This window comes from Equus przewalskii, chromosome 6 (assembly GCF_037783145.1).
Source record: "Equus przewalskii isolate Varuska chromosome 6, EquPr2, whole genome shotgun sequence".
In the NCBI taxonomy this organism is placed as follows: domain Eukaryota; kingdom Metazoa; phylum Chordata; class Mammalia; order Perissodactyla; family Equidae; genus Equus; species Equus przewalskii.
The window spans coordinates 66,685,060-66,700,395 of record NC_091836.1 but is presented as its reverse complement, the minus strand read 5'-3'; the positions used below and the strand labels follow the sequence as shown (position 1 = coordinate 66,700,395).

At 40.7% G+C, this 15,336-nt stretch overlaps 2 protein-coding genes across 3 annotated transcripts in view; one reads left to right on the top strand and one right to left on the bottom strand.

The window, feature by feature from the left end:
• The window catches only part of RSF1 (remodeling and spacing factor 1), a 146,008-nt gene extending 142,610 nt beyond the window's left edge, over positions 1–3,398 (bottom strand). For both annotated transcript variants that reach the window (XM_008524529.2, XM_008524530.2), the window contains exon 1: positions 2,924–3,398. In XM_008524529.2, the coding sequence (XP_008522751.2) occupies positions 2,924–3,110 (187 nt within the window). In that variant the 5' untranslated portion in view covers positions 3,111–3,398. The remainder of the gene's footprint in view (positions 1–2,923) is intronic.
• A 100-nt stretch (positions 3,399–3,498) lies between these two features.
• AAMDC (adipogenesis associated Mth938 domain containing) overlaps positions 3,499–15,336 on the top strand; it is a 36,268-nt gene continuing 24,430 nt past the window's right edge. Inside the window, exons 1-2 of the mRNA XM_008524528.2 lie at positions 3,499–3,635; positions 14,970–15,119. Of these exons, the coding sequence (XP_008522750.1) occupies positions 14,988–15,119 (132 nt within the window). The 5' untranslated portion in view covers positions 3,499–3,635; positions 14,970–14,987. The remainder of the gene's footprint in view (positions 3,636–14,969; positions 15,120–15,336) is intronic.

Below are 15,336 nucleotides of genomic sequence, written 5' to 3'. Positions count from 1 at the left end.
CGCGGGGTCGGATCCCGGGTGCAGACATGGCACCACTTGGCATGCCATGCTGTGGTAGGCGTCCCACGTATAAAATAAAGGAAGATGGGCACGATGTTAGCTCAGGGCCAGGCTTCCTCAGCAAAAGGAGGAGAATTGGCAGTAGTTAGCTCAGCGCTAATCTTCCTCAATAAAATAAATAAATAAATAAATAAAAATAAAAACACTTAAATTTATGTAGAGCAAAACTCATTTGATAACAAAGACTTTTCCTCAAGAGCACAATACCTCAATATTATACCTGTGCTCAAACCTCCTTCTCACAACATACTAAAAATTTAACATTTTAATTCTAAATGCACTTGTGTGTCTTCTATCTCACAAACATCCTTAATAAAATTCATAATATAAGAATGTTTATAAGGACTGAGTTTATGAAAGGATTTTTGAAACATTTCATTTGATCCTCAGATACTCTAATTACTGAACTGAGGTCCACAGAAATTAAGTAATTTGCCCTACAATCTATATATTACACTGTTTGTCACTAAAACCCCTGTCTTTTAACTTTCTAGTATACCATAACTCCTTCCCAAAAAGACTCAGTTCAGCTCTCGTTAGCTGGACCAGCATTTATCAACGATTACAAGTAGGTTAACCATCATCAAAGGCCTTAAAATCCTTCCCCTGCACAGTAACTGCATGTCACCTGCAGAGACTTTTCATTTGCCAAGTGTCTTGAACTATGTAACATTAATTAATAATTACTCTTAGCTCACCTTATGACAAGATCTATTATTATAGTTGCAACTATACCAACGGTAATGCAGTGGCTGAGCCCACTGGTATAACCTCTTAGCCCAGATTATTTCCCATTTTTTACTTAGCTGTTGGCCCCTTGCTCAACTCCAGATAGAAAAGCAACATGAAGTATTAAACTGATCCTGATATTTTTTCTTCTGTTACTAATATAAGTCAGTGGCCAAAATACTTAAAAGGAATGGAAGGGCAAGCAGTCTTGTATACCACCCAAAATACAATGCCATCACAGAAAGTCTATGCCTGCCTTTCAACTTGTTCCAAGAAAATTTCAACAACAATTTACCAGCAATCTCTTTCCCCAAATTCCCACATTTCTGATAGATACATTACTATCATTTCCTAAAAGCAACTTACTAAGGCATTCTACTTCACAAAAAAAAAGGCTATTTCCTTAAAAATTGAATGTAAATACAATTGGATAATGAAATTACTATATTGGAGAGCTTAACTTTTAAAGAAATTCTGCAGGAAGTCTTTATATAATGTAACTAATCACTCTCTTATTTTGTACTATAAAAAATTAGCTTTCTATATGCTAGAGTTTGTTAAGGGTAAAGGAGATTTGGACAGGTAAGAGATAAGGCCTGTACCACAAGTGTATTAATTTGAGTGTTTGATAGCCACAACACCACTTTCTCTCTAAGTAATATTTTGAAGAACTTCACACTTGGGTCCTTCCTAGCAATGTAAATGTATTCTGTGAACAGAAACTTCTTCATTTCCGTGGAGAACTAACGAGCGACCCTGCTTTTTTGGAAAGGAAATGGCTATCAATCTTGTACAATATCCAATCCACTTTGGCCACCTAATACGGACAAGAAGGGGGGGGACCTATTTGGCAAACGTTTCGTCTCCAGCCAAGGGCTGTTCCCAGATAAAGGCAATGCTCAGAGTACAACAAAAAAACCCTCCTCCGAGGGGAGAAATGTGCCAGAAAAGGAGAGGCATAGATCGGGAATAAATAGGGGGTGAGCGTATGCGCTCAGTGTGAGAGCTGGAGGCAAAGAGGAGCAACGCTGAGATGCTCCAGCGAAAGAACCAGCAGCAGCAGCAGCAGCAGCAGCAGCAGCAGCAGCAGGAAGTTTCAATGGGGCCGGGCAGAGCATGCGCCCTGCACCCGCGCGGTGGCCTTATGTGGAAGGAGCACCACTTGCGAACACCAATAATAGACCAGCGGCACCAGAGAGAGAAACATGAGCAACAAGCACCTTCTTCAACTGTTTCCCCCTCCGTCTGAGCCCCTCCTCCAGCCTACATACTAACCACCCCACCCTGCAAATGGGAGGGCGACTTCTTCTTCCCCTAAGCCCTGCTGCCAAGATGAAGGGGGAAGGGATTGGAAAAGTGGGGAGATGCTTTTCTATTATTTTGGGGGAGGTAGGAAGAAGGAGGAGGAAAACTATGGGGGAGGAGAAATTAACCCTCTACTCTCCAAAGTGGAGAAGCTGAACCGACTTCGCTCCGCAAAGCGAGAATGGAGGAGGACCCCCTCCCATGGGGGAGGAGCAAAGCTCATTACTCGGAGGAAGGAGTTTTGGGGGTTAAACTGGCCCTCGAGGGGAAGAGAAGAGGGACGTGAGTCGACTCTCTCGGGGGAGTTCCCACTAGAGGGAGGGAGAGCTTAAGTGTCCTCCACCCAGGTGGAGGGAGAGAAAGGGGCGCCCCGAGAAGATGAGCCCAGCCTCCCCTGAGATGGTCGGGAGGATGGTAGGAGGAGGGGAGGGAGCAAGGGAGGGGAGGAGGAGAAAAGCGCAAAGCTGGCCGGAACCTGCGCTCCCCTTCCCCCGCCACCGAGAGGGAGAAAGGGTGGGGGGCAGGCCCCCGCCGCGGGGTAGCAGTCCCAGGGGCAGCCGACCAGCACAACGAGCCCTCCCCGCCCCCAGCCCACACCTAGCCCGCGACGCCCCCACCTCCGCTCCGCGCCCGGCCGAGTGGCCCTAGGGGGCCTCCGCCCCGCCTCCCCACTGCCCTAGACCCCGGGGGCTGGGCGGAGAAGACCCGCCGGGCGGAGCTGTGCCCCAGGGGGAGGACAGAGCCGCGGAGGCTCCGGGTGTCTGTGAAGAGCCAAGCGAAGGAGCGTGCCAGGGCCGCTTCCCGCCGGGCGTTCGGGCCCCTTGCTTACCTTCTCCGTTGCCGACGTCCGGCGGCGGCGCCTGCAGCACCCGCTCCAGCTCGGGGAACGGCAACTCAGGCAGGTCGAGCAGCGGCCCGTAGCGCTCCAAGAAGGAGCAGACTACGGCGAAGTTGGGGCACGAACCCGGGCAGCCCGGAGGAGCCATCGCCGCCGCCGCTGCCGCCGCCGCCGCCATTTTGAACTGGAGGATGGAGGAGGAGGCGACGGGGGGGAGTTGGGGTGCCGAGAAATAGCAGGGCAGCCTTACGGACGACAGGAGGTGCTAGCGAGTGGGCGCCCCTGCGGATCCCAGCGTCTCAGGCGCGGCGCCGCGATCCCACAATACAACGGCAGCCCGGAGCAGTCGAGAAACGAGTCAGACGGGGGAAAGAGAGGCGCTCTGTGCCTTTCACTTTCCGCCCCCTTCCCGGCCTCCGCTTCGCCCCGCCCCCTTCGGGTTTGCCACTGCCTCGTGTGACAGGGGGAATGAAAACAAGGGAAGCGGGGTAGGGAGGCGGGCTGGAAGTTAGGGGGCGGGACTTTTTAGGAACGGTGACCAATAGACTCGGAGGGGGAGGGGCTTAGGGGAAGTCTAGCCGAAAGGCCTACTTGGGGCGGGGCGAGTGTGGGGAGCGCCTGGCCGTGAGACCAGGAGCAACCGAGGTACGAGGTAAAGCACGGAGCCGTTGGGGATTGCCACTCGCGGAGAAGCGGGCGTTGGGTGAGTTTTGGCCTGTGGTCCGGGAATTACAGCTGGGCCACGAGATGGTGGGGGAGGTTGAGGAGAGTGAGTGAGAAGCAGAAAAAGAGGAGAATACAAAAAAAGCAGGATTCTGGGAGAATTTGGAAAAGGGAAATGTAGAGAAGTGCCCTTAATTAGGGGTTGGAATGGGACCTTTGTAAGAAGTCTCTGCGAAAGTTTGCTGAGGGGTGCTGCTGTCTGCTGCGCCACAAGAATCGCAGCTGTGCTGGAAAAAGCAGGGTCTGAGGAGTCGAGGACGAGGGTCTGAGGGAACGGGGCCCTGCGGGGATCGTCAGTCGGAGGAGTCGGGCCCTGCTAAGAGATCGGGGTCTGAAGGGACCAGGCTGGGCAGGGAGACCAAGGTGCGAGGGGACAGGGCTCTGCTGTGGTTGCCAGGGCGAGAGGGGGAGGGGCTCTGTTGAGGCACGAGGGTCTGAGGGGACGAGGCTCTGTAGGGGCCGAGGGTCGGAGCGTGGGCTGGGACTCCACGGAGAGGGCGGACGTGGTAGGAAACTTGGCACAAGAGCAAAAAGTTTGCTGCAAGATGGGCTTCCGCTTTGTTGGGGGTAGCAGTGAGTATTCTCTCGCAAAGAATCTCAGAAAAGCCATCAATAATGCCAAGTTGGGTGTGCGGCTTGTTGTGCAGGGTGCGTTGTGGTTCCGGAGCCTGAGCTTTGGAATCCACCCAGACTGGGGTCCCAGCAGCACCGCTTCAGGACATTGCGGAGGATTCTTCATTTCTTTGGGCCTCTTGTGAAGGAGCAGTGACACTAGTAACTACATCATAGGGTTTTACTAGATAATTCACAGGAAATTGGTTAACACAATTCCCTGGTACATTCTAGGTACTTTAAACATGTTAGTTGCTATTGTTGAAGAAAGGAGTTCCTAAAATTTAGATTGAATTCAGCTGTAACTTATAGTTTACTACTTTGAGCCAACATTTTCAGCGTGCGTTTAAAACTTACATAGTGCCTATTTCCTAAAAAGAGTTCGAAACTAGGTAAAATATAAACAGGTAAAATAGAACAATTTATGATTAAAGAAAGACAAAGAAATATATAGGCAAATAATTGTATTGGGAACAGAGGAAATAACGCAACCAAAGATTGAATTTTGTTCTGCGTTTCTAGGTAAAAAAGGGAAAAACCACAATGGTCTATATCTTTCTCATTATCCAAAGAGAGAAAGTATACTCGTTTCTCACGAGAGAGAAATCGTATATTGTAAGAGGAATTTATTACCTAAAATACTGATTCCTAATCTCGATTAATATACAGATCCTTTTTAAAGGAAAAAAATTATCTTTTGAAACTTATTAAATACTCTTAAATTCTAGGTTAAGGAAAACTGCTGTAAGAAATTAAAGTCTACACAACAATGTGAATGTACTTACTACCATTGAACTATACACTTAAAAATGGTTAACATGGTAAATTTTATGAATGTTTTACCGCAATAAAGAAAAGTAAAAAAAAAAAAAGGAATAAAGAAAGTCAAGTCTTACTTTAGGAAAATGTCTATGGTTGTGAATTATCATAGCAAAAGAGAAGTTTTAGTTTAATGTGTGGTAAATATTGTTTTTAAGCAATGCTGAAATTAGACACAAGACTAAACTAAAACATATTGGTAGACTCTCAAACTGGCCAAGTATATAGCGCAACACCTGGGGCCCTGAAGACCCCAGTTTAAGAAAAATCTCACCCAAACACATCTTTACCAACAGTCTTGCAGCAAGAAAGAAAAAAAATCTTCATTAAGACCTTGTTTAACTGAGCTTAAATAAAAGGCAGGTACACAATATTAAATAAAATCATATCTTTGTGAAGGAATTTTGATAGAAAGAACCTTCAAACCAAAAGGAAGAATTCTGTCATTTTGTGAACCTTGCCCACCCCTCATTTCCTTTCCATCCCTTTGCTTTCAGTTTTTTCAGCATCTCAGCTCCTGCTCTTCCATGGGGTTGTAAAATAGCATTCTAAAAACAAAAAGCTTTATTCTATAGATTTCTTTTCTCAGTGCTCACAGTGTTGTGCAAAGGACACTGATAAATAAGGTTAGAGTTTCTGCCTTTTGTCATTCAGATTGGCATGGGAACAAAGTCCTTGGGCATCTGGAAGTTATATCCACCCACAAGATAAGAGATGTTTTACTACAGAGCAGGGTGAAGGTCCTACCTTTCCTAAGTCTGTTCTTGAAAAGAAAATAAAGGACAAACACCTGTAATACCACATCTCTTCTTGGCGTTCTGGGCTAAGAGAAGTTGTGGGTTACAAGAGTCTAATCCCAATTTATGTAGTTAAGTAACTGACTTAAGTATATCAGACTACAGTGTAAAGATAGAAAAACAGTCACTTTGTTTTTTTAAAAAAAATTGCAATGATTTATTGCTACTGCCATGAAGAAGCATTTAAATAAGCATTAAATTGCGGACACTCAGTCTAACTTTGTTTATGAATAAGGAATTTCTTAAAATAGTTCAAATTTTAAAAACCTCAATTTGTTCATTCAGAATTGTCTAGTTTATTCAAAATAGCAAAAAGTCAAAAACAACCCAAATGTTCATCAACAGAAGAATGGATAAATAAATTGTGATACAGTCCCACAACAGACTGCTATTCATACTGATATACACTTGATACACACTACAACGTGGGTGAATCTCAAAAGCATGTTGAGTGAAAGAAGACAGACATAAAAGAGTAGGTACTGTACAATTCCATCAATAGGAAGGTTTAACTAACCTTTGAGAATAGAAACCAAAACGGTTTCTTTTGAGCTTGGAAGGGGATTGACTAGAAAGGGGTACAAGGAAATTTTCTAGATACTTTCTGTATCTTGATTGGCAAGTTTGTGCATTTGTCAAAACTCATTGAGCTCTAGGAGCCGGCCCCATGTCTGAGTGGTTAAGTTCTCGCGCTCTGCTTCCGTGGCCCAGGGTTTTGCTCGTTCGGATCCTGGGCACAGACATGGCACCGCTCATCAGGTCACGCTGAGGCAGCATCCCACATGCCACAACTAGAAGGACCCACAACTAAAATATACAGCTATGTGCTGGGGGGATTTGGGGAGAAAAAGCAGAAAATGAAAAAGAAGATTGGCAACAGTTGTTAGCTCAGGTGCCAATCTTAAAAAAAAAACAAAACTCACTGAGCCATAAACACTATCTGTTCATTTAACCGAATGTAATTATGCTTTGAGTTTAAAATTTAATGGCTTATCCCTCAATTTTCGCAAATTCCATTGATAACAGTCTGCCTTATAACAGAATAATTTAGACATATTTCTGTCTGCCCAACATATTATCTTTGCATTTGCTAACAATTTTTTTACAGGTATTGTAAGCCTGGTAAATGTGTATTGAGGTAGATTGGATTCAGTTGTGGAGGCAGTTTGGGGAATTCCTAATCAATGAGGAGCAAATTTACTTAGGTTTGTTTAAAACTCACTTTTAAAAGAGTTACTACATCTAGAGGTGTGTGGATATGCATTATATGTAATGAAAAAGCTATTAAATGTCAACACAAGTAGACATCTATGCTCTTCAAGATAGTTTAATAAGAAAATATACAAAAATAAAAAGAAGTAATATAAACAAGATTTAAACTAGACATTTTCTGGTTCTTTCTCTTAATGATAACTGAATTCTCATACCTATACATATTGTAGCTATGTGTCTACATGTTTGAACTTTACTATTAGATAATTAAGGGCAGAGATCACATTATGCAGTTTGGTATCAAAGACTGATATTCACTGGTGGACTAGAAAGGCTAGCGTGGTTGTTAAAATATTGAGATCCTGGACTTACACGCTAGTTGCAGAAGAGCCCCTGCCCTGAACCTCTTAAGTAACCTCTGCTTCACTGACTGCCCTGGTCTCTCTCTGTTAGCTCCCAGCAGCTGAACGTTTGATACAGACAGCAGACCCTATTCCAGCACTCCACTCCCATTTTGATGTAGTCAGTGCCCATGCCATCCTCATTATTTATTTTCAATATACCCCTAGCCTATTGCAATGTATTTTAAACTATGGGCCATGACCCATTACTGGATTTTAAAATCAGTTTGGTGGATCAAGACCAGAATTATATTAAAAATGGAAAAGAATAAAAATAGAACAGAAATAGAGTGTATCACATAGTGAGGATAAGTATATTTCATGAAATATATATATGAAATATGTGTGGTTGTGTGTGTTATGGTATAAAATGTATTTGTTTCTGTGCTTTAGGCAAAGAGTTTGAAACACATTCCCCTATCATTACATGTGGAGGAAAATGAATGAATGAATATCTGGGTGAATGAACAAATTGGATCTTTATCACTTGATTATGACAAAGGAAACAAATATTAGGTAAAATTTCTGTTTTAACTCCACACTCCTGGATGACATCTAAGCATGAAAACAGTAGTTATTGTATATCCTTCATTCAGTAAAATTTTATAACATGCCAGCCACATCAGTTTTCCAAGTGCCAAGCAGAACTATGTGGGCAAAAAATATTTCTTCAGTATTATTAAGATCATACTTTCAGTGGCTGTCCAGGGGCATAGTGGTTAAATTTGCGCACTCTGCTTTGGCAGCCCAGGGTTCACAGGTTCGGATCCTGGGTGCAGACCTAGCACTGCTTGTCAAGCCATGCTGTGGCGGCGTCCAACATGAAAATGGAGGAAAATTGGCACAGATATTAGCTTAGCAACAGTCTTCCTCAAGCAAAAAAAAAAAAAAGGAAGATTGGCAACAGATATTAGCTCAGGGTCAATCTTTATCAAAAAAGAAAAAAATCGCACTTTCAGACATCTGTTGAATCATTAAGGTGAGGTTGGTTATTGGGTCAAAATACTTTAAGTTGCAAGTAAAAGACAAACAGACTTAGATAATAAAGGGAATTTATTGCCTCAAATAATTGAGTAGCTCATGCTTGCGGTATGGTCTGATCAGATGGTAACCCTGTTTCAGTAAGTCTCTCTGTTTTGCCTTCCCCTACATGGACCAAATTTTCATAATGACTTCTCTCATAGCACTAGCAGTTTCAAGGAACTCTTCCATATTCTTTACTTCCCAGCCTCAATATCTCAGAATTTCCCCCAAAAAAGTCCTAAAATTGACACTGATTGGTCCAACTCAGCACATATATTCAACCCTAAACCAGTGTGACCAGTGTAGAAAGTGAAAGTAGAATGTACTCGTGCCTTAGCCCAGGTCAATGCTTCATTTCTAAAACTAGAGGTAAAGTTGGTTTATCAAAACCACATGGAATCAATACATCAAGAGGATATAACAAAAACATATGTACCTAACAACAGCCCTAATATGCATAAAGCAAAAACTGACAGAATTGAAAAGAGAAATAGAGAATTCAACAATAATACTTGGAAACTTCAATACCACACTTTCAAAAATGGTCAACTAGGACAGCTGGGCAGAAGACCAACAAATAAATAAGGTTTGAACAACACTGTAAAATAGCAAGTCCTAACACATAGATGGACACTGCACACCAACAGCAGAATACACATTCTTCTCAAGTGAAAATCAGAAATTCTCCAAGATAAACCACATGCTAAGGCACTTTAAAAAAATATCTCAGGGGCCAGCCTGGTGGCATAGTAGTTAAGTTTGCACACTCCACTTCGGCGCCCCGGGGTTCAGACCCCAGATGTGGACCTATGCACCTCTCATCATGCCATGCAGTGGTGGTGTCCCACATACAAAATGGAGGAAGATTGCCATCGATGTTAGCTCAGCAACAATCTTCCTCAAGCAAAAACAGGAAGATAGGCAACAGATGTTAGCTCAGGACCAATCTTCCTCACCAAAAAAAAGTCTCATTTGCACTTGAAAGGTTCAAAGTTATACCAAATATGATCACCAAACAATGGAATTAGACTAGAATCAAAAAGATGGAAATTTGGTAAATTCACTTATATGTGGATATTAAGTGACATACATCTAAATAACCAATGGTTCAAAGAAGAAATCACAAGGAACATTAGAAAATACTTTGAGTTGAATAAAATATGAAAACTAATAGGATACACCTAACGCACTGCTTAAGGAGAAATATAGAGCTGTAAATGCCTTTATTAAAAAAGAAGAATGGAGCCAGCCCTGTGGCCTAGTGGTTAAGTTCGGCACACTCTGCGTTGGCGGCCCAGGGTTCAATTCCCAGGTGTGGACCTACACCACTTGTCAGCAGCCATGCTGTCGCAGCAACCCACGAACAAAATAGGGGAAGATTCGCACAGATGTTAGCTCAGGGCGAATCTTCCTCAACAACGACAACAAAAAGAAGAGTTATTTCAAGTCAATAACCTAACTTTCCATCTTTACAAAACTGAAAAAAAAATCAAAGTAAACAAAAGCAAATTGAAGGAAAGAAGTAATAAACGTTAGCATAGATATTAATGAAATAAAGAACAGGAAAATAGAGAAAATCAACAAAACCAAAAGTTGATTCTTTGAAAATAACTACAAAGTTGACAAATCTTTAGCTACACTGACCAAGACCAAAAGAAAAGATTCAAATTACTGAAATCAGAAATGAATGAGTGGACATGACTATCTATAGTAATAAAAAAAGGGTTATATGGGAATTTTATGAATAACTGTATGCTTATAAATTGGGTAATACAAATGAACAAATTCCTAGAACAACACAAACTATTGAAACTCAAGAAACAGTAGAAATTGTGAATGGAATTATGACGAGTAAAAAGATTAAATTAGGAATTTAAACCCTCCCCCAAAAAAGCCCAGGGCCAGATGTCTTCATGGTGAATTCTTCCAAAAGTTTAAAGAATAATTAATACCAATACTTCACAAACTCTTACCAAAAATTAGAAGAGAGGGACTACTTGCCAACTTATCCCATGAGGTCAGATTTACCTTGGTTGCAAAAACAAAGACGTCAGAAGAAAAGAAAAACAAAATGCAGACCAATATCCCTTATGAATCTAGCCACGACAATCCTCAGCAAAATATTAGCAAACGAAATCCAGCAACAGGTCAAAAAGGATTATACACCATGACCAAGTGGAATTCATCCCAAGTATGTGACGTTGACTTAACATCCAAAAATTGGTCTATATATTACACTGTTTTAATAGAATAAAGGAAAAAAACAACACAATCATCTTGCTAGAAGCCTCAAAATCATTTGACAAAATTCGGTAGTCTTCCATGATAAAAACACTCAACAAACTAAGAATAAAAAGGAACTTTTTGAACCTAATTAAGGATATCTATGAAAAGCTCACAGCTAATATACCTCATGGTGAAAACTGATGCCTTCTCCATAAGGTCAGGAAGAAGGCAAGAATGTCTGCTATCTCCACTTCTATTAAACATTGTACTGGAAGTTCTACTCAAGGCAATTAGGCAAAAAAAAAAAAAAAGAAAAAAGTCATCCAGATTGGCAGGGAAGAAGTAAAACAATCTCTATCATAAATAACATGAACTTGTATATAGAAAATCCTAAGAAAGCCACCAAAAAACTAATTACAACTAATAAGTTCAACAAGTTTGCAGAATACTAGATAAATACTCAAAAATCAAGTGTATTTCTATACAGTAGCAATAAACAATCCAAAATAAAGAAAATAATTACACTTACAGTTGCCGCAAAAAGAATAAAATATTTAGGAACAATGTTCTTTTAAATAGAAGAGTTGAAAATTAAAAAATATTCTTAAAGGAAATTAAAGAAGTCTTTATAGGAAGACATCCCTTGTTCATAGTTTGGAAGACTTAGCTATTGAAAAAATGGCAGTACTCCTTAAGTTTATCTGGAGAGTCTCCCTATCAAAATTACAGTTGACTTTTTGGTAGAAATTGGCATATTTGACCCTAATATTAATATGGAAATGCAAGGGACCTAGAATATCCTAAACAATTTTTTAAATGACAAAGTTGAAGGTCTCACACTTCTGGTTTCAAAGGTTACTACAAAGCTACAGTAATCAAGACTGTGTAGTACTGCCACAGGATAGCTGCTAATGGACTGAATTGTCTCTCCCCAATATTCGTATGTTGAAGCCCTAATCCCTAATGTGACTATATTTGGAGATAGGGCCTTTAAGAAGGTAATTAAGGTTAAATGAGGCCTTGAGAGTGGGGCCCTACTACTATAAGAGTGGTATTCTGGTAAGAAAAGGAAAAGACACCAACAGCACTCAAGCTCAGACAAAAGGCTATGTGAGGACAAGGCAAGAAGGAATCTATCTGCAAGCCAGGTAGCGAGGTCTCACCAAAACCAACGCTGCTGGCGCTTTGATAATAGACTACCAGGCTCCAGACTTTGAGAAAATAAATTTCTGTTCTTTAAGCCACCCAGCCTGGGGTATTTTGTGCTGGAAGTTCTAGCAGACTGATACAGAAGTCTTTTTCAACCCTAATAAAAATTCATTATACTTCCCTTATTCCACTTTTCAAAAGTTACCTCGTTTTAAAAAAAGTCACTTTTCTTAAAAGTTATATTATAGTTATTTGTATATGTCTTCTTTCCTCTAGGATAATATTAGCTCCTCTAGAACAGGAATCATGTTTTGTAAATTAGTATCTTCCTCCCATGGTACCTAACGGTATGTTTATGTCCTTTGTTATATAATACATTTTAAAAATGGATATTCAGAAGTTGAAGCTGAAAAAATGGATTAGTATTTATTAATGTTAGGCAGAAGTATCACTTTGTTATTGACTTTATTTGGAGATTAAATATGGTTTAAGGACATGTATATAGACACCATACTGATGGGGGGGAACTGTGATGGTTAGTTTTATATGTCAACTTGGCTGAGCTATAGTAGCTAGTTATTCAATCAAACTCTAGTCTAGGTGTTGCTATGGAGGTGTTTTGTAGATGTAGTTAACATCTATAATCAGTTGACTTTTCAATAAAGGAGATTACGATCAGTACTCTTGGTAGGCCTCATCCAATCAGTTGAAAGTCCTTAAAAGCAAAACAGATTTCCTTGAGGAAGAAGAAATAACACATCCATACTTTGCCATACAATGACAACTTTTGCCCAGGAGTTAGCCTGCCAGCCTACCCTACACCTTTGGACTGGCCAACTCCCACAACTGCGTGAGCTACGTTCTTGAAATGAGTCTCTTAATATATATAATCTACTGGTTCTGTTTCTCCGGAGAACCATGACGGATACAAGAACCTTTTAGTTATTATACTCATCAAACCCAGAATTTCTATTTGATTCTTTTTTGAAATGCCTGTCTCTTTATTGAGATTCTGTATTCATGGAATTATTGTCATCAGAATTTTGTATAACTTCATACATGGTTTCCTTTAGTTCTTTGAATATATTTATAATAGCTTCTTCGGAGTCTTTGCTAAGTCAAACATACAGGAACACTAATAGAGTTTCAGGTGATAAGTGTGGGTCACATTTTTTGTTTCTTTGCATATATTGTAATTTTTTGTTGAAAACTGGACATTCTAGATAATACTGTAGGAAGTCTGGATTCTGATTTTCCCCCTGCACATTGTTGCTCTTAGATTATTTGTTTGTGTTTAGTCGCTTGCCTAGACTAAATCTCTGCGTTCTGTCTCCCATGCAATATGTGCTCACTGGAATCTGTTTTCTTGGTTGTTTTTTTTTTTCTTGTTTTTATTTTTAAGCTTGGCTTCCTTGGGGTTTCCACTGTGTTTATATAGCTTATTGTTCACCCAAAGATTAATCAAAGATTATGTCCAAACACCTGAAGCCAGTAAGACTTTCACTCTCTACTTAGGGATCAGTATGCACACTGGGAAGTACATTCAATGTTCAGGCTGTTTTTATGTCTTCCTCGGTTTTTATACTGTACTGAGTCCTCGTGAGCCTTCTTGCTTCTCCACTTCGCATGTGCTGTAGGCTCAGTTGGCCCAGAATGTTTGCATGACTTAGGCCTACTCCAGTCATTGATGCATATGCTCACAGCCTTTGGTCCACTTGGGATGTGTGGAGAGTTTATCAAGCCCCCTATGGCTGTGTCACCTCTGAGAAATTACAGTTAAATCCTTGCCTGCTCTGCCAATCCATTGTTTGCACCAAACAGGCCCACAATATGAAGGAAGCAGAGCCATCTGCCATCTATATTTGCTTGCTGCTGAGATCATCAGTTTAGCTGATAATGCTCTAAATGAACTGCCTCCTCTGGCTGTAGCAGCAAGACTGTTGATTTTCATGCCCTGCCCCAACCAAGTTGAACCTCTGTGCCAACAGAATTGGTGTTGGGGCATGGGAATAATCCAAGGAAAGAAGAAAAAACATCTTTCTGTTCTTATCTAAAATTCAGTGATTTTCGTGAATAAGCACTTCTCAATTTCTAGTATGCCCTTAAGATTATTTCTAGAGTACTAAGTGGTTATTTTGACAGTTTTGTCCAGCTCAATAGTTGCTCTTGGGAGAGAGGATGTATCAGCCTTGCTGAAGCAAATCTCCACCTTTTAATTTTTTTAAATTGCGTTCATAACAATGTTTATATCATTGGGAAATTTCAGTTGTACATGATTTCTTGTCCATCACCACATAAGTGCTCCCCTTCACCCCCTGTGCCCACCCCTGGTAACCACTGAACCATTTTCTTTGTCCATGTGTTTGTTTATATTCCACATATGAGTGAAATCATATGGTGTTTGTCTTTCTCAGTCTGTCTGGCTTATTTAGCTTAGCATAATTCCCTCCAGGTCCATCCGTGTTGTTACAAATGGGATGATTTTGTCTTTTTTATGGCTGAGTAGTATTCCATTGTATATATATATACCACATCTTCTTTATCCAATCATCGGTCAATGGGCACTTGGATTGTTTCCATGTCTTGGCTATTGTGAATAGTGCTGCAATGAACATAGGGGTACATATGTTACTTTGGATTGTTGATTTCAAGTTGTTTAGGTAGATACCCAGTAGTGGGGTGGCTGGGTCATATGGTATGTCTATTTTAGTTTTTTGAGAAATCTCCATACTGCTTTCCATAGTGGCTGCAGCAGTTTGCATTCCCACTTTTGTCTCTCAAAAAATATCCTGAGAATTCCCTCTAGAGTCTGAGAAATAATTGTAGTATCTAGTTTTCATGATTGAATGATTCAGGATCCCAAAAATATCATTTTACTTTTTAGACCTCTAGAGAAGATGTGACAACCACATAAATGAGAAGGATGCTTAACTCATAGAGGACCACTGCTTACTATATTTTGTATATAGTATTATATTTTAAAATATATTTTGTATGTAGTATAGATCCTTCATTTTGGAGCTGTTTCAACCTTACTTTATAACTGATTCAGTATATTTTTTCTTTTAATTTCAGAGTTCAGTTAAGTTCCATATGTCTTCCCCTGAAATTGCTTCCCTCTCATGGGGGCAAATGAAAGTACAAGGCTCTACTAAAACCTATAAGGACTGCAAAGTGTGGCCAGGGGGAAGTCGGGCTTGGGATTGGAGAGAAACAGGAACTGAGGTAAGCTATTAATGTTTGGTTGACACTGCATAAGGCTGACCAAGTGGTTGCCAACCTCCTAATCCATAAAGACCAAATTCCAAGTGAAAAGTGACTCTTTCTCTCTCTTTTTTTTGAGATATGATTAACATACCATTAAACTTGCCCTTTTATCGTATGCAATTCAATGGACTTTTGTCATAAATGTGTGCAATCGTTACCACCAGTAATTCCAGAA